The sequence below is a fragment of the Dreissena polymorpha genome, chromosome 8 (genome assembly GCF_020536995.1).
Source record: "Dreissena polymorpha isolate Duluth1 chromosome 8, UMN_Dpol_1.0, whole genome shotgun sequence".
In the NCBI taxonomy this organism is placed as follows: Eukaryota; Metazoa; Mollusca; class Bivalvia; order Myida; family Dreissenidae; genus Dreissena; species Dreissena polymorpha.
The window spans coordinates 48570783-48589548 of NC_068362.1; the positions used below are offsets into that span (position 1 = coordinate 48570783).

General features: G+C 33.7%; 2 protein-coding genes across 5 annotated transcripts; one reads left to right on the plus strand and one right to left on the minus strand.

Moving 5' to 3' along the window:
* Positions 1-6: 6 nt before the first annotated feature.
* LOC127841123 (uncharacterized) lies at positions 7-13313 on the minus strand. Of its 3 annotated transcripts, none has more exons than XM_052369688.1 (6): positions 13208-13313; positions 7584-7645; positions 4097-4295; positions 1417-1483; positions 1128-1162; positions 7-752 (listed from the first exon to the last, which is right to left on the minus strand). In XM_052369688.1, the coding sequence occupies exons 2-6, from the start codon at positions 7641-7643 to the stop codon at positions 670-672; spliced, it is 444 nt and encodes a 147-aa protein (XP_052225648.1). In that variant the 5' UTR covers positions 7644-7645; positions 13208-13313; the 3' UTR covers positions 7-669. The 3 variants fall into 3 exon arrangements, with proteins under 3 accessions (XP_052225648.1, XP_052225647.1, XP_052225645.1); XM_052369687.1 differs by having other exon boundaries at positions 13135-13292; XM_052369685.1 differs by lacking the exon at positions 13208-13313 and adding an exon at positions 7998-8146.
* On the plus strand, positions 8090-17861 carry LOC127841122 (uncharacterized). Of its 2 annotated transcripts, none has more exons than XM_052369683.1 (6): positions 8090-8229; positions 8706-8850; positions 10954-11156; positions 11749-11951; positions 15453-15519; positions 17288-17861. In XM_052369683.1, exons 2-6 carry the CDS (start codon positions 8736-8738, stop codon positions 17696-17698), a joined length of 999 nt encoding a protein of 332 aa, XP_052225643.1. In that variant the 5' UTR covers positions 8090-8229; positions 8706-8735; the 3' UTR covers positions 17699-17861. The 2 variants fall into 2 exon arrangements, with proteins under 2 accessions (XP_052225643.1, XP_052225644.1); XM_052369684.1 differs by having other exon boundaries at positions 8181-8270.
* Positions 17862-18766: the final 905 nt, after the last annotated feature.

The following is an 18766-nucleotide window of genomic DNA, read 5'->3' on the forward strand; positions in this document are numbered from 1 at the left end:
GGTGAATGTACTGAAGTAAGCGGCACCTTACTCATGGCCGAAGATTCATGCACAGGCGATATTGGTCGTTCAATGTAGTCGTGAACAGCAACACCACCACGACCATATGCATGAGAGGCAGTTTTATGAATCTGTTCCTCGGTTATAGACAAGGCAGTGTAGTATGAAGGAAGCTTATCAAAATATTCCACTTGCTTTTCATGATCACAACCATCTCTACGAGTGTTGTCTCTGCAGTCCACTTCAATAAAATTATCGTCCTCCACCAACTCCCCCTCCTCATATTCCTCCACCTGTCTGTTAATATCACAGTTACCATTGAGAACTGGCCTTTAACATAGTCATGATCCAAACACACTGGCTCTGCAAACTGCTTCCCTTCAGTTGAAGCTTCGTTACCCTCGACAGATGCACATTGATTTACACCCTCCGTTTTCACACAGCTTCTACCTTCAACGTCTTTTTCCTCTACATAACATTTTATTTTTGTCTTCTCCACAATCTCTTTCATCTCTTGTATCTTGTGCTCCTCATACTTGGCGAGGCTGTCTTGAATGATCAAATTCTGGCTCATGACTCTCTGGAGTCGTCGAGGCGTGCAGTTGGTTGGCATGGCAACTGGATGACCCCGCGTCATCGCCCGACCTCTGCCGCGCTTGGCTGGCACTGTCATCGGCAACAGAACTGCAGACTTGGTTTTTGAGAAGCTTTGGGCTTCACTTCAGAGACATTTAGAATCGACTTCATTTTGCCTTAAAAAAATAACAATTTAGATATCATTAAATAAGATAATACTTACGTTGCATTTTGGGTATACATACCATACTCAAATTTTTCATGAAGGCATAAGCAATTATGTTGGTTACATTTGATCAACACAATATTACTTTGTCAAACATTTCAAAGGGATAACTTGTTCAGATAATGATTTCACATTTGCACATTGATTTCACATTTTCACATTGGTGTTTTACATTGCTTTAATGTTGTTTGTTTTTTATTAAAACTCCAACAAGATGTTAGAATTTCAGCAATAAACTGAGAATTATGAAATGGTAATAGTATTTTCAGGAGTAATAACATTCATGTATCATAGCAGGCAATTACATAAATTAAACTTACAATACCATTTGTGTCTGCAACATGGTTGTCATCAATGCCACTGAAAAAAGAACATTTATCATGTTGTTAAAAAACTCCTCATTGAAGTGAATATGAACAATGTTTCAAGACATACATGCAGAATTTTATATTAAGAAGCGTCAGTAACATCAAAACAATCTGGCAATTTTTTGTTGAACATATTATTACAATTATCCTCTGTTAAGCATGAAACTTATTGACCATTAGAAATATCAGATAGTACTAAACCGTTTCAAATTCAGCACATAAATTGGTTCATATCAAAATACATACCTATGGAAAGTAATTTCATATCTGTTACTGTCACAAGAGTTGGCGGAAGGATCAAGGCTCTGGGAAGCTTTAAATACAAGTTGAAATGAATCAGTAAGACCAACCTTACTTCCAAGTTGAGTTAATTCATATTTAACAATTAAAACCACATAACGCTGTATAAAAGCCCATTGGGGAAGCCCTTTTTCTCATGGTGGCTGTTTAATTTGCAATATTTTGCATTGAGACACATTTATAGAAACAAAAGGGCCCACAAGCCCTCTGGAGGTCACTAGGTTGCTTACCTAACTGAGACATGTTGGAACCAATCTGTGCTGATATTGCTAAGTTTGTGTGAATGTAAATATTTTTGTGCCCTCGTTGGGATGGATTCTAGCTTTTGGAGCTTCCGTCCAGTATTCCATAATCCAGGCTTGTTTCCTTAACACTTTCAGATATTGACCTTATATTTGGTGTGTGAGTCTACCTTCATGACTTAGAGATCTAGTTTGAGTTTTGTTCCAGCCCATTGATGTTTGGCAAAGTTGTGGGCCTTGGACCTCTTTAAAATAACACTTCTGGAATTCTTTCCAAAACGCTTACTATCCAAAGCCTATAACTTTTTTAAAATATAAACTGTAACTTTGTCATAATTTTTCAATTGGGATATAGCTGCTGTGTGTCTTCAAAGTGCAGTAAGGGGGCATTGTGTTTCACAAATGCAGCTCTTGTTATGTGTGTTTTTTACACTGAATGAACGGATTTGATATTGACTGTGAAGTCTAAGAACAAATGATGTTTTAAAGTTATCTAAAGGGAAAGATGTTGAAAGTCACATTTAATATAATTCTTGTGATTAATAAGGTAAGGACTGCAGTATAATATTAATATTGAATACCAAACTTCTATGCTTAAAGTGTCAAGAGTATTGTAATTGTAAAATAAATATCTCCTATAATTAACAATCAATTATGTTTCATGTTAATAACAAAAAAGCTTTCTTTGACACTTGGTGGAAATAAGTGCTGTAACGATACATTCGAATATTTGAATTACTCGAATACGGCTGTGGACAAATCGTATTCGTTATTCGCCACCTCCCGAACCGAATATTTGATGAATACAAACAACCTGGTTAGAGTTTGAAAGTTTAATCATCTTACCTTACACATGAAGGTTCACACAATTAACCCCTATATTTAAATGTTCTTCTCCTTATTCCGCGATTTTCATCATGTTTACCCCACCCACTATGTTACACTGTGAGATTATCAACAAAAATGGCGGGGCACCAGTTAAATATTTACGACATTGAATTGAAAAATCTTTCGATGGTTGTTTAATGTTTATTTAGGTAAATACGAGTGATTTGATGCATGAACATACACACAAAGGATTAGCAGATGGAATTTCTTTTTTGTTTATCTTTACAACAATGATTGTGCGGCTTATCAACAACATGGAGCCTTGCGAAGGAAATGCTATTGGTATCGTTGACATGCCTGCTAAATACACATTGTTTGTCTGGCGCTATTTGGTTTCCCCAAAAAAGACGATGAGACGAAGACAATTTGCAGTGTTTTGTTATTTCAAAGTGTTATATTTCATATTTTCAGTATGCAATGATACTCAATAAAATTGACAAATACACATAGTTTCATACTATATAATGTCATGTCAAGTTGTCAGTATTACTTTTGTTCATTGAAATTCATATGCATGAATAAATAATCGTATTCGCTACCCTGTATTCGTGATACGTATCGTATTCGTCACCTAGTGTATTCATTACAACCCTTGTGGCAATGATGTTCATTAAATAAATTTTAAAGCCTTAAACACAATTTTAATAGTGGCGATAACTGTCTTTGAGCCAGTAGGACATCAAGCTATGTGATTTTTCAGTATTGTTTAAGTTTTTCACTTAAACCTTATAAAGGAAACAACTTTTCCCCAGGGCGTTCAAACTTTTATACTGTGTCATGATGTGTAAAAGCTTTGCAGTCATATTTTACGAAAGTCAAAACTCAATCTTGTTAATGGCCTACGTATTTATTTTACTGCAAGTATTGGAACAACTTTGAAAGAAAATCACCAAAGGCTCATTCCTGTGAAAATTTTTTAATGTATCCAGCTGTTTTCGAGTTAGTCGTTGGAAGAAAAGTTAATGGATGCACACACCGAGTGACAGACTATGGACGTCACAGTATCCTTAAAGCTCCCCATAGTGACAGACTATTGACGTACGTCACAGTATCCTTAAAGCTCCCCATAGTGACAGACTATGGACGTCACAGTATCCTTAAAGCTCCCCATAGTAACAGACTATGGACGTCACAGTATCCTTAAAGCTCCCCATAGTAACAGACTATGGACGTCACAGTATCCTTAAAGCTCCCCATGAGCAGTGCACTAGGTGCTAAGATGAGCTAAACATCTTAAAAAATAAATGGCTTCATTTAAAATTGGCTGAGTGTAGGGTACTCGCATTCACGATAAAATGCCTCTTGAATAATTGATAAATAGGTTTCTAATGTATACCTTCTGGGCAGGTCATTTTACATATGCTTATGTAGTATTCACATGTCATAAAAAGCATTTTTTTCTATAAATTGGTACACTTAACACTCAATAAACAGATACCAAATACTCAATAATGCACTGGTTTTACTGCTTTAACATGTTGTTTTATTGTACTAACCTTCTTCAAACTGCTCCAAGAGACTGCTTACATCTGTAGCTTCAATGACAGAGCTGTCAAGCAAGTGATCTGACATTTCATGCAGTTTCTTTTCAAATTCCTGCTTGTTGACTGAGTTCATGATAATTGGAAATGATGTATGCTGTGACATTTCAGCCATAACATCATCAATAATGGTCTGTTCCATTACATCCAGATCCTAGATGAAGACAACGTCATTAATTAACAGGCTAATACAAATGTATAAAGACTAACAATGGACTTAACATCATAATACAGTTGGTGTACTTCGGCGTAATGATCAACACCAATTCTGCTTATGTTGTAAAAAAATGGAGCATGTAATGATGCACTGATCTAATTATTTACCGATTCTCAGATAAATATCCTTCAAATCAATCCCACTATCAAGTATCAAGGACAAATGGTTATACAAATTTGTGGTTGAAATCATCCATCACTTCGTGAGGATGCCTGATTAACCATTTGCTAGCTTTTCCATAAACTGAGATTGTTAAAGGGACTGTCATCCACAACAACGAAGAAAAGAAAAGTTGTAAAATACCGTATTCTTTTACAATTATTACTTTATATTGATAAAAATATCATGACTTGTATATTACATTACTTTAACAAGTTTTCATATTTTAGTATATTCGGTAATAAATTTTACTGGGTATGTCTACCAGGTAACTACCAGATAACTATAAATAACGCCAGTAGATTGATCATTATCGTCACGTGGTAAACCCAGGAATACAAATTGTACATGCGCAGTGAATTGTATATATTTTATACATAAAATGATGAATCGACTTGCGTTATTTATAGTGTGTATATTGTTATGTTGCCTATTTTCGCGATGTACTTTCGATTTCACATGGCGAAATTTTATTACCGAATATACTGAAATTATGAACTTTTTTCAAGTAATGTAATATACCAGTCGTGATATTTTAATCAATATAAACTAATTGTAAAAAATACGGTTTTTTACAACTTATCTTTTCTTTGTCGTCGTGGTTGACAGTCCCTTTAAGAATTGTCTATTTACTGCCAGTATTTGAGGAAAAATGTAATCATCATTGATAATCAGTGCATGATTAAATAAATTTAAAGTAGCAAGGTTTCTTTAAAAAAAATAATAAATTGACATTTATTTCCCAATGAAGAAAGTTAGGCACTGACAACCTCATTGTATTCATACGGGCAAAAGCCCGCGAAGCGGGCGTTTACCGTTCATACATATGGGAATTTAGACATTAAATTACATAAGAATACCACATATGGATGCGTCTCAAAAAAATTTGCCACGCGACATATATTTTCGCGATGCTATTTATGACCTTGAACAAATCAAAAACACTTTAACATATGCTAAATCACATGTAAATACAAACCTCAGGAAAAGTTATATTAATGACATCATAATTGTGTAGCGAATCGCACTAAATATTCTCGCATTATTTGTTTTTCTTCGCAACTGTTCCAGAATTAAGTCATTACTCAATTATCTCCCCTGAATGCTCTCTTTCAGTGGGTATAAGCCGAAGACTGGTTCACTACATATACTGACAGTCTTTACCAAACACAATTTAGGCGAACATAACCCGTCTTTAATATATTGCCGAATCTCAGATTTCTGTCGAATTTATTTGTTTTGATCTTTTCGATATCTTATTGTTATTATTATCCTGACATATCACAAACACTTGTCAAAAAATTATTTGTTTTAAAATTTTAGAATTTTTAAAATTGCTACAAAATGGCTAGTTTTTTAGTGGCGACAAAATTTAAACTATTCAACAATAGTTTGCGAAAGAAAATTAGAAACCTGCAAGATACCTGTATTTATTAAATATTTTAATTGTGAAACAAGTATGTTGTTATGCTGTTACACATAATTATACATTGATAATAAATAAGAAGACAATTAGTGGTGTTAACATTTCCCAACAGTAGAAATCATTCTTCTGATGAAGTCAGTGATATACAGACAAAAGCTCCAGGTATGGCTTTCAATACGTAGTGTGTGTTATTTGACAGTCTAAAACTTCTTGGATTAAAAAAAATCCTGTCAAATTTGTCAATCAAAATTTATTTGAAACATCACATGATTTTGATTATGTTGAATCAGTGTACTGTATGCTTAATGCAACTGCTTTAGCAAGCTGTCAAGTTGAATTGAGACATTTGATGAAGCAAACTGTTTCCTGGGTAGGACCAGTACTTAGTGTCTATATGACGTACCATGATGTCGAAAGTCTACTAGACCTACTAGGTATAACGAGAAATGTACTTAGACATACAATTTTCACCGACCCTTGAGTGTTATCCAATCAGAAGACACCTTACGTCTGTTGCTTTTAGAGATATTTGACATTGAACATTATTATTATTTATACCGAATTATGCGACTATCAACCGCTTACTCATAGATATTGTGCGTATTTATTAAACATTATTATTATTATAATTTATACCCAATTATGCGACTATCGACCGCTAACTCATAGATATTGTGCGTATTTATTGACCTGGCGTGGCGGAATTAACCTCTGACTTATGCAAGTTATGGTTATTACAAAATACGACCAACGGTGAGGTTATAATACATTATTTATCCCGTTAATGCTTGGTTACCGTTGGGAATTTCCTACACAGTAATGCGCTGGACGGTCGTGATACTCCGCCCCGCATGATCAATAAATACTCACAATACGCTGAATTATTTTAATTTTAAAAAGGTTATAATTGAATCTTCTTCAAATTTATATATAATCTATTTCAATGCATTAAATACTTGAAACTTCTTTGTATTTTTTTTGCCATTCTGATATTTTTAATCATTTTGTCCTCAATTAAAAAAGAGATTTTAAACATTTATTATGAATAAATCTGAAGGAAAAGCGGCTCAAGAGACTAGTGTTTTGATTGGCTGTTCAAAAAATGTGCACATAGAAGTACAAACATGTATGTCGAAGTACAAATTGTACTTTGACGTACAAATATATACTTGGAAGTGTATTTTATATTTATGTCGATGTACAATTATTGTACTTCAACGTACATTTCTCTTTTTAACTTGTAGGTCTTCTTGACTTTTAACCCAAATGGTATGCCATAGTATGTCGTTAGGGTTATCTAAAGAATGCTCCCACTTAAGGGATCAATACAGAGACCTCCCAGTGACTAAGCCAGTTAGCAGACACCCCATCCACTATACCGCAGACACCGAACCAGCTATAAATTCCTGTGGCTAGAAAAAAAAAAAAAAATAAGATGCTAGATCTTTAAGCTTGGAACATGTAACTCATTTTAAGATTGATTTTTTTTATGCATTACTTAATTATTGCAACAATTATAATATTTTGAACACAATCATGTCCATATATTTATTAAAAATGCATGGTTATCAAAAAAAACTTTAAAAGCTTTTGCCCGTAAATTAGGTAGCACCTATAATCATATTATATGCCATACTTACAAAGCCATGTGTTAGACCAAATATGTCTCCATAGGGCTCTGTATCAATGTCCATCAACATTTCTAAAATAAAAGCACAAAATATTCAAGGTCTGAACTGTTATTTATTGTGTAGTGTCAAACTGGACTGGACTGGAGTTCAATGTGTTAACTAAAGTAGTAAAGAGATAAGAAATTTATTTCTAACTTATTAGCATATAAATAACATGACAATTTTTCTTCATTATAACAGTGTACACCAACATAATTAATATTACCACACACCTTTCCATTAACAAAACTCACAAGAAGGTACTAATGCTCGTCGTAAAACAGATTTTTACTCTACCAACACGTGGTTGAAATGTGGAATGGAATACATAAACACAAGACATAAATACCACCAACAACGGGACATAAAACATACGTTACTTACATATTCGGTTTAGTTACGCAGTTATATCTATTCTGTTTTATTTAGAACGGTTGTCGTTAAGCACAGTTCTCAAACAGGGTAGTAAACGGCTTATAATTGTGTTATCTGCGTGTTACTTTCTTGGCAGCCATAATACATCCGGTTCTGACGTCATAATCGGGGATCACGTTCAATACGAGATGTAGCACGTGATCACTATTGGCAACAGTAGACGCTTGATTTTTTTAAACATGTAAGATATAATTTATTGGTTTTAAAAAACGTTATGGCATAGTAAGTTATCGTTACAGATATATTACAGATCTTAAAGACATATTTTAAATTTAAAATTAAGCTTGTTTAGCTACAATAATATTTATTTATTTATGTCAATGGGTTAAATAAATCTTGATAATCTAAAGTTCAATGTAGATAAATCATCATTTTGATTTCATGATCTTAATGTACTTCGCGCTACATATCGATACTATTTACATAGATTGAAAACTATTATACAAGTTACCTGTAAATTAAGATCAGTTTGTTGTTTTATTTTTACACAGTAACATATTATAAAGTATCATCCGATGGCCGTTTATCGAGCGGTAAATCAGGAAACAAAAGATTTTGTGAAGTTGATAACCAAAAATTTCAGTTGACTAATCTGGCAATGATGATAATATTTACCCTGTTCTGTTAATGCATGATGCAGATGTGACTGTTTTTTAGTTGCATGAGTATACCCAACCTAAATGAGCCATGAGTGAAGCCGCAACTTTTAATTTTCCCCGCCTCATGCCGAAGGCTGTGCCAAGGAGATATGAAGAGACAAAGCCTGTCCTTATCCAAGGCTGTGCCCATTCCAAAATCATAGGTAATTGACCATGTTTCATGGAATAAAAAAACATGTGCCCTCATTTGGAGATAGATGGGGCATCTATTGTTACAGCTGTCTCTGTGTGATTTCATATTGGATCCACCATTGTGCGTAGTTGCAATAATTTAACTCTAAGCTTTATAGCCCAATGGGCTGCTTAGAGTTGCAATGCTCTCTCTCTTGTCCATGGTAGTCCATATAAACGGACTCCCAGAGCCTTTGATAATTTTTGCTATGGCGGCTCTGGCAGTCCATATGCACCCCTTCATAAACATAGTTGAAGTTCAGCGCAGCGAATCCGTGCGCTTCACTAAACAGACGTCGTTCGAGACAAATTGTGGAAAAATAATGAATTAACTTCATAAACATGTTAAATTTACCTGAATGGCAACCTACAGATGTCATCTTTTGCATGCACCCTATAAAAACACAACAATGTTTCAACACACTTTTCTCGCTGACATGTTTATGTTTAAATTTGAAACAGTGTATTCTGTATCGAATACCACATCGTTATCAACTTTATAGGCTGGAGCACATAACCCGACGTGCAAAATATTGGTGTACTGCAACCTAACCAATATTGGATAAATTTTCCAATATGGTGGATACAGCGTACAAAACAAAACCTAAGTCAATAAAATCAATTATTTCTTGCTTTAATGGTACCATTTGGATGAGTTTGTGGTTTAGAAAGGTAAACTTGTATAAGTTCTTGCAGTTTCAGTGTTCCTTAACCCTTGCATTGTTGATAACATTTTGAACCCATGGCCAAGAGAGAGCGCATTGCAACTATCAGCAACCCATTGGGTTATAAAGCTGATAGTTGAATTATTGCAACTATTGTCCATGTAGTAGTACTAGCCAGAAAGCTCATTTGCATAAGAAATACTACCAAGCAGCTACAAAGCGGCAACTGAGCCACAACATTGTGGCAACTTAGCCACTATTAGTTGCCGCAGGGCCTAATTTTTCATAAGGGGTCTCATTTCAACATAAACACCATGCATTCAGTAATTAAACCATTAAACCTAGATAGACACATGTCTCTCCTATTGAAAAATGCCAGCGGTTTTAAATTTCTGAAAAAATATTTGTTTACAGCGCGAATTTCATGGTACACTGATTCAGCCATTACCGGATCGCTTAGGTCTTTATCTGATTACATGTGTATTGTGTTATTTCTTAAAATTTGACACAGCATTTGTAAAAAATAATTGCAAAATGTGTACATTTCCAGAAAGGAAATTCATTTCTGCGTTTAATAAGACCAAGTTCATGGAAATCGCTGCACAATTGATGAAGTAATGGCTGTTCAAAGCGATGCACCCTATATTCGGGTCATTTTGAGTTGAATACCTTGTTATTTATATAGATTTGATAGTGAAAAATATGTTTTCAGAGCAATCAATTTTTCGTTATAATTTGATTATTTTTCATTAAAAATGATGTTTTCACTAATTTATATCATAGCCACACGGTAACCACATGTGTATTGGACAACTTCAATTGAGTTAATATTTATTTTGAGACAATCCCCACATTTCTGAATATGGGTCACCATATGTCCGTTATTCACTAAATCCCAAGTTGCAGCTTTCATGCTCATTTTATATGGTACGCATCAATTTGGTTTCTGAGCATTATTACTTTTGTAAAGGGCACATAATACTAAAATATTACATCAATGAACATTATGTTTACCAAACAAAATCTGCAAAATTCAAGAAACCATTCGTCTGCACTTTTCCTGTCGTCACAAAAACGGTGCATACATAACGTGACCTTGTTTTGCTTTTCCAAAAAAGAAACAGTTGTAAACATTGACACATGTCAACAAAAACATGAATCGACTTAACAATGATATGCTTTTTGTATTCAATTCATAGAAAACTATAAATCTTAACATAAAAAAAAGTATTTTGCAAAAACGTGATACCTATCCGTTACTCACTAAAATCTGCTATACACCAATCGACTGTACAATTTACTGCTGCCATAGAAATCCCTGTTTGTCATAAATTTTAGGTGATACTTTTTCATGGTATTTCTGTGAGATTTGAAAGTTCCTTGACTTATAATCCAATTATTTTAAAACAGGTCTTGGCCATGAGCTCCATCAGAAAGAACTGGAAAAGGCTGAGAATGAGAAACTGCAGTCCATCAGAGTGGCTGAGGAGGCTGTATGGGTGGAGGCAGAGAAGCTCAAACAGGCAGCAGTCCAGCAAACCATGCAAGAGGCAGCTATCGAGCAGGAGAAGGTCATCAAGAAGCTGAAGAAGCAGCAGGCAAAAGCCATACTGGTGAGTGTGTCACTTTCTTTTTGTACTTACTGGTTGCATGGTCCCCCTTTCTGTAGTTAAAAGAATGCTAAGGATGCATTGCGTATTTCCACCATCTGTGCATTTGAATGGGGTTGTTTATCTTTGTTTTAGTCTCTTAAAACATATTTTCCATTCCTAGTAAGTTGTTTTTGTTGAGCCAGGAAAGTTCGCTATATCTGTCACAATGAGTGCGTGTGAGCACGTGTGTGTCCAAGCTTGTCCAGACTGTGACTATGCTAATTATGTTAATCATGATAAAAAGAACCCACTACAAGTGTCCACCATTAAAAGATGTCCTGTTGTCAATTATACCTATATAGCTACTTTAAATGTCAAGGTCATATTCAAAGGTAATTTTTGCTCCTAACTGTAACTTAATTCTTCATTTAATTTTTAAAAACTACACCACAAATGAATACCATATCTTTCAAGAAATTGAATTTCACTTATTAGGTTATAAATTAGGAGGAAATATTTCATGTGGAGGTGGCTTTATTGCACATATGCTGACAGGCTTTTTGGCATTTGAGGAATAACATTCATCATGTCCTCAACATTTTATTAAAATTAGGAGGAGGCATTGCGTGTGGAGATGGCTATGCAGAAGCTGGCAAAGGAGCAGGTGAAGCAGGAGCGTGCTGAGGGTGAGCAACGTCTCCTGAAGGCCGTCAAGGAAACTGAGGAGCGATGTAAGAGGGAGCTGGTGGCCGCCGTGGCCAATAAACACCAGGAGATGGAACAGGCTGCAGCTGCAGAGGCTCAGAGAGTGGCACAGTGAGTTGTTCCCTGCTTTATACGGTAGAAGAATTATGGGCATTTCAATTGTTTTATGGGGTAATTGTATAAGAATTACGGGCTTTTCCTAGGTTATATCATGAAGGCAGTTATATAACTACATGTAGAACAGGCTTTCCACTGTTTTTTATGTTATTTGTCATAGAATTTGCGCTGTTGCAAATATAGAATATGGCAGTGGTATAATTATTAAGCAAATTTCTACTGTTTAATATGGTAGAAATATATGTATTACAGGCATATCCACTAGTATATATGGTATAAGTATTATTACTGGCATTTCCACTAGTATATGTATGTGGCAGTAGAAAAAGTATTACAGGCATTTCCACCATATAACAGAAGTATAAATATTGCAAGCATTTCCACTGTAATATGCGGTAAAGTATAAGTATTACTTGCATTTTCACTAATATATACGGTAGTAGTAAAAGTATTACGGATATTTGCACTGATATATACTGTTGTAGTATAATTATTACGGGAATTTCTACTGATATAAACGGTAGTAGTATAAGTATTTCAGGTATTTCCACTGATAAATACCGTAGTAGTATAAGTATTACGGGTATTTGCACACATTTGCTCAGAAAGAGGGAGGGGATTCTGATAATAATGCAAACTGTTGTGTTCCAATCCCGTTGCACTGTATGTAGTCCTTTATATTGAATATTTATTTATAAAGGTAGATCTCATACAAATAAAGATAATGTTATAAAACCTTGTTTTCCAATCATGTTAAACTTGAACTAGACATTATATCTACAGTGAATGAAATGTTATGAAAATTAAATTGTTCTTTTTATGTCATTGAATTTAATATTTTTAGGCAAAATCTAGCATTAGTTGTTGAAATTTTTATTTTTTTATTTTGTGTACTCAACATGATACCTTATCACTTACCAAATTACATTGTTCAACAACATCAAATTGCAATAAAAAATTAAAGGAAATACTTTGTTGAATTAAAATTGCAATGTGTAGTGATACTAAATTTGAAGAATTACTTTTCTAATTCAGAGACAATACAATCTATCTCTTGTTCGGCGAAGAGGTGGGGGGGTACAGTGTTTATTGCTCTATATCCTATGAAATATCAGACCTTTTCACTATATGCCCAAAGTACAAATATTTCCACAACACAATAAAATGGTTAACTTACTTCATATATAGGTAAAGGTCTATGTATCTTTGTTAACTTATTAAACACAAAGTATTCATATAATAATATGTACTTTATATCCGCGTTCTTGAACTTTTTTGCACTGGTTAGCTGCTATTGTTATTCTGGTCCACTAACAAGACACTACACACGTGGTGACACAAGGATTGAATTGGGCTGCCAACAGTGTTGTGACATTGGGTCAGATAAAGACTTTTGATAATGAATTAAGATATTGACTGATAGTACAGTCCATGTGGTTTACTTAACAACTCAAAACATGGGGACAGTTACAAGTGATATGTGTAGATAGTACATCACATTCAATGGTTTCTGCTGATAAAACATTTGGTAAAATGTTAACTTTTAAGCTTTAAATCCTATGTAACAGCTGGAAAAATTCCCAATAATCTTTTTGAGAAATCTTTAATGCACTTATGATTATTAACTGCTATTGTTATATACTATCGTTCTAGTTTAAATATAAACATACGGAGTACGAATGTAAACTAAAAACTTGATAAATTGCAAAATAAATCCAGAATGAGTTGTACCACATTTGTTTCAAGGCTTTGAACCTTGTATCTTCAAAATCAAAATCATGTTGTTTTTTACAAATTAAAAAGTTAAATTTAAAACACTCTATTTTTTAAATGGTTAATTGTACCTGATGTATGATAAAAAAGAACAACTCATAAAACTTGTAACATTTTGTTAAAAATAGTGATCGTATTATTTTATGTTTTCAAGCGATCTTAGCCACCCTGCTACATTAAATCTCTAATATTTATACAATCTCATCACATACTATTACATACTAAAGGACCTGAGAACTTTGGTCATATCCATAACCTTGCTGGCATTGTATGTTAACACATTTTTGTAGTATTTTCTTTGCAAATATTATCATTGTAGGAACCATGTTGAAACTTATAGGTAATTGTTTTGACATCATGTAACAACATTTAATATTTTGTGCTGCCATATCAGGGTTGAATAATTATAATCCATGTAATGAGTTATTGCTTATTCATAACTGATAACCCATATTTAGTTATTATCATTTGAACTAATTATGTTTGATTAGTAAGAGTATTTATTGAATTTCGTGAATTATTATGGGAAAAGAGTGTGGTGTGTAAATATGTATAAAATAACTTTTGACATGGATTGCAAAATGAAAATCTATAATTCTCCATGTAACAAAATTGGTGTCATTTCCTACTGTTTTCATCAAAACAATGACTAGTTTTGGGGCTTTGATTGACTGACATGATGTATATCACTCTGACACAATGTTATAATAGAAGTGCTTTTTATCAGCTCATCTGACTTTGAAGTGCTCATGGTGAGCTATCGTGACCATCCTATGTGAGGCCTCGGTCACAGTGTGTCATCAACTTTTTGTTTGTTACCATTTAGAAAGCAATATTTTTACCCAATCTTTAATAAACTTGGCCAAAATGTTTTTCAATACAGTATTGAATCTGCCGCGCATGTTAGTCCAAAAACTAGGTCTAAACAATAACACTTAAACTGTTATTTTTAATTTAATTGTCCATTGACCATTTGCAATTGTTCAAGACAGATTGAGTTGACCAGTTTTTAACTTACAATTCATTTGCAAATAATGGCACATGGTTGCATAATAGAAACAAGTTTGCTTGAAACACTTGGAAAAATAACCTTAAACCACCAAAAAAATGTTGAGCAAACTATGTTTAGACAAACAAACATGTTGAGCAAACTATGTTTAGACAAACAAACATGTTGAGCAAAGTATGTGTAGTCTGTAGAAAAAAAAACATGTTGAGCATTTAACTATGTTTAGACAAACAAACATGTTGAGCAAACTATGTGTAGACAAACAGACTTGTTCAGCTCACCAGTGCAGATCTGTAAAAAAAACAACTTTAAAAGCCAAGTTTCTGAATCAGTCTTGATAAAACATGCCCTTGTTTGAATGATGTTCAGGTGTGGTCAAAACTACCTGTCACGATCAAGCCTTCAACATGAATTGGTGTACATGTGCCTTGAACCCTGGTGAGCTATTTAGGGCCATCGTTACCCTCTTGTGTTGGATTCACTGGAACAAGTTAAATGTTGAAACAGTAGTACATTTTGAATTGTTAGGCTGTGAAACCAAATAGAAATGTAATACATGAATTTAAGGATCAAATTACTTGTTGTAATATGAATTATAATTGTTGAACAAAGGGTATTTTGATGGCAATGCTCACTACTTTAAGATGTTCAGAAGACTACAATGGCACAAGTAGAAAATGTTGTTTGATTGTTTTTTAAACTTGCTTTTTCAGAGAGAATCAAAAGAAGTTTGATATCGCTATGAGAAAGGCTGAAAATGAGAAATCCCAGGCACTGAAGGTATTTTCCTCCCCTGTTTTGTTTGTTTTCCTGCATATGTTTCATGTTTGTAAATTTTAACACAACTGAATATGTAATCTAGCAATGATACAAAATCCTATCTCGTAGCAATACATTTAGTAAAATATGATTTGCGTCATGAGACAATGGGTCTCGTGCCATATGCAGCCACAGTAGCTCCAGACCAGCCTGCGCACAAACAAAGTCTGGTCAGGGCGGGGTTACCGTGTCTGCTTTAACCCATTTATTCCAATGGACAGACTCCCATCCTTCTAAGTTGGATCAATTTATTTCCAAAATTAGGAATGTCTAGTATATTTATTTCTATATTTAGAATATTTCTTACAGAAGTTCCTTTCAGCAAACAGTGCAGACCCAGATGAGACGCCACATCATGCGGTGTCTCATCTGGGTCTATGCTGTTTGCCAAGGCTTTTTTTCTCAAACATTTTTTACATTTTTAGCTTGACTATTATATATGAAATATATATAGTGGAGCTATCCTACTCACATCGGCGTCGGCGTGTCCGTTGGCATGCAAATGTTAAAGTTTTCGTACTACCCCAAATATTGTCTTTGTCCCTTGACATATTGCTTTCATATTTTGCAAACTTGTTTACCAACATGACCCCAACCAATAAACAAGAGCAGACAACTCTATCAAGCATTTTGTCATAATTATGGCCCCTTTTCCACTTACAATATGCAGCAAATGTTTAAGTTTGCGTACTACCCCAACTATTTTCATTGTCCCTTGACATATTGCTTTCATATTTTGCATACTTGTTAACCATCATGACCCCAACCTATAAACAAGAGTTGACAACTCTATCAAGCATTTTGTCATAATTATGACCCCTTTTCCACTTACAATATGCAGCAAATGTTAAAGTTTGCGTACTACCCCAACTATTTTCAATGTCCCTTGACATATTGCTTTCATATTTTGCATACTTGTTAACCATCATGATCCCAACCTATAAACAAGAGCAGACAACTGTTTCAAGCATTTTGACAGACTTATTGCCCCTTTTATAATTAGAATATGCATATTATTGATAAATCTATGTTATTGTTTGCGTACTACCCCAAATATTTCCTTTATCCTTTGACATATTGCTTTTATATTTTGCATACTTGTTTACCAACATGACCCCAACCTATAAACAAGAGCAGACCAATGTATCAAGCATTTTGACATAATTATGGCCCCTTTACACTTAGATAATTGAACATTTTGCTTAAATTGCCATAACTTCTTTATTTATGATCACATTTTATTATTACTTTGACAAAACAACACTTACCTAAATACCACAATGGATTCCACCCAAACAATACCCCACGCCCCTCCCAGAATCCCTCCCCCCCAAACCCCCCCCCCCCCCCAATTTTTTTTTTCTTTAAACATCATCTAATAAATTACGACATCCCACATTATACCCTCTTCCCACCCCCCTACCCCCCCCCCCCAAAAAAAAATATTACATTTGTATTTTCTTTTAACATCATCTAATAAATTACCCCACCCCACATTATGGCCCCCTCTCATCCCCCCTCCCCCCAAAAAAAGTGAGCGGGCTGTCCTCTGACAGTTCTTGTTTTAAACATTTAGTCAAATACACAGTAATGTTCATTTATAAAGATTGTTTAATAATTAGTTCAATAATCATATTTATTTGTAACATTTTAAAAGTTTATTATCAATTAAAGTCTGCCAGAATTTTAAAAAACTATTGCCATAAATTATGTTCTTTTCATTTCTCAGGAATTACGTGACTCAAAAGACATTGATCGTGCCAAGGCAGTGCAAGAGGCAGAAAGTCGTGAACGGCAAATTGCAACAGAAAAGTTACAGGCCTTGACCAGCATGTATGAAAAAGTCTTTGATGAAATGAAGAAAGAGAACGATAACGCCTATGAAGTATTAAACAACCTTCAGAGTGAAAAGGCCCAGATTGAAAAACAAAAGATTGATGTTGAAAACTGCTTCATGGACACTCGAAAAGACTTCCAGGACTTTATTGACAATCTTCCACCTTATGATAAAATGCAAGCTGATTTCATGCTGCCCAGGATTTATTTAGATGAGTTGGAAAAAAAAGGTTACACAGTTACCGCACTACGACCACCTATATCAAAGAAACCATCAAAAAAGAAAGCACCTGTAGCAAAATAAATTGCTTTCTTTTATTTTATAAGACTGTTTATTTTGATGAACTTTAAATCCTATGTCCTCAAATAGTTCATATATTATCTGGGCCAGGAACAACAGGGTTTTTATGAGATTATACATTTATATGATGTATATTTTGTGAAAAAAAATAGCATTCTTAAGCGAACCTTTTTTTATTTTGTTTCATTTATCCATTGTTTAATTTTTTAACTCAATTTTTTTTTGGTTTTGGTTGTTTGTGTGTTATCATTTGTTAAATATGTTTATTTGATGGCAAATACACTGTTATGGTATTAATTAAAAATTTATTTTATTTTATTTTATTAATTTAACGGTTACATATTGTAATTTTCATTGTTACAAATTTAATATTTTGTCTTGTATATAAAAATGCATGCACTATCAAATACAGTTAATAAAATGTATAAAAATAAAATAATAAATATAATTACATTTTTAACAATTTTACATGCATATAATATGTTAAATCAAAACAGACTTAGTGCAATAGTGTATTGTATTTTAAAATATACTTTGGATTGATTTGAATTTAATCTATATCACTGTCATTGAAACGAATATTTTGCTTCTTCCAGTCACATTATTCAATTTTCATTTGTGAAGTTGTCCCAATTTTACAAACCATATCACAATGTTTTTCCATATAAACTTGAAAAGACAAACAAGTTTTTGCATTTGGTTCAAGATGTGTTTAAAATTAATGGCACAGGTATATATTATCCATTTTATTGCATGTACTGGGATATAAATACCCTTGGGGATTTCCAGGACAGAATAATTCTAAAAGGTGTTAAAAAGAAGATTGGTCCTTGTCATTTAAATGTGACCGAGCAACAAGAACAAGACTTCTAGCTGATTTGAATGTATCTCATAAAGAAATTATATATACATGGATTGGATATTGCATTGATGATATGGAAATAATGCTGAAAGAAGCATGGTTAATAATAACAAAGTTATGCCCTAAAATATTTTTTATCACAAGGCATTGATTGTTAAATTACATTTATTATGTCTGAACATATGTGTTGTACGTTAAGTTTTGGTTTG

Coding starts and splice junctions, on each gene's coding strand:
- LOC127841122 (XM_052369683.1), top strand. CDS start 8,736: ATGAGTGAAGCCGCAACTTTTAATTTTCCCCGCCTCATGCCGAAGGCT. Junction 11,157..11,748: donor AGCAGGCAAAAGCCATACTG/GTGAGTGTGTCA, acceptor TATTAAAATTAG/GAGGAGGCATTGCGTGTGGA. Junction 15,520..17,287: donor AGAAATCCCAGGCACTGAAG/GTATTTTCCTCC, acceptor TTCATTTCTCAG/GAATTACGTGACTCAAAAGA.
- LOC127841123 (XM_052369688.1), bottom strand. CDS start 7,643: ATGTTGATGGACATTGATACAGAGCCCTATGGAGACATATTTGGTCTA. Junction 4,296..7,583: donor TTGGTCTAACACATGGCTTT/GTAAGTATGGCA, acceptor GTCTTCATCTAG/GATCTGGATGTAATGGAACA. Junction 753..1,127: donor CCATGTTGCAGACACAAATG/GTATTGTAAGTT, acceptor TATTTTTTTAAG/GCAAAATGAAGTCGATTCTA.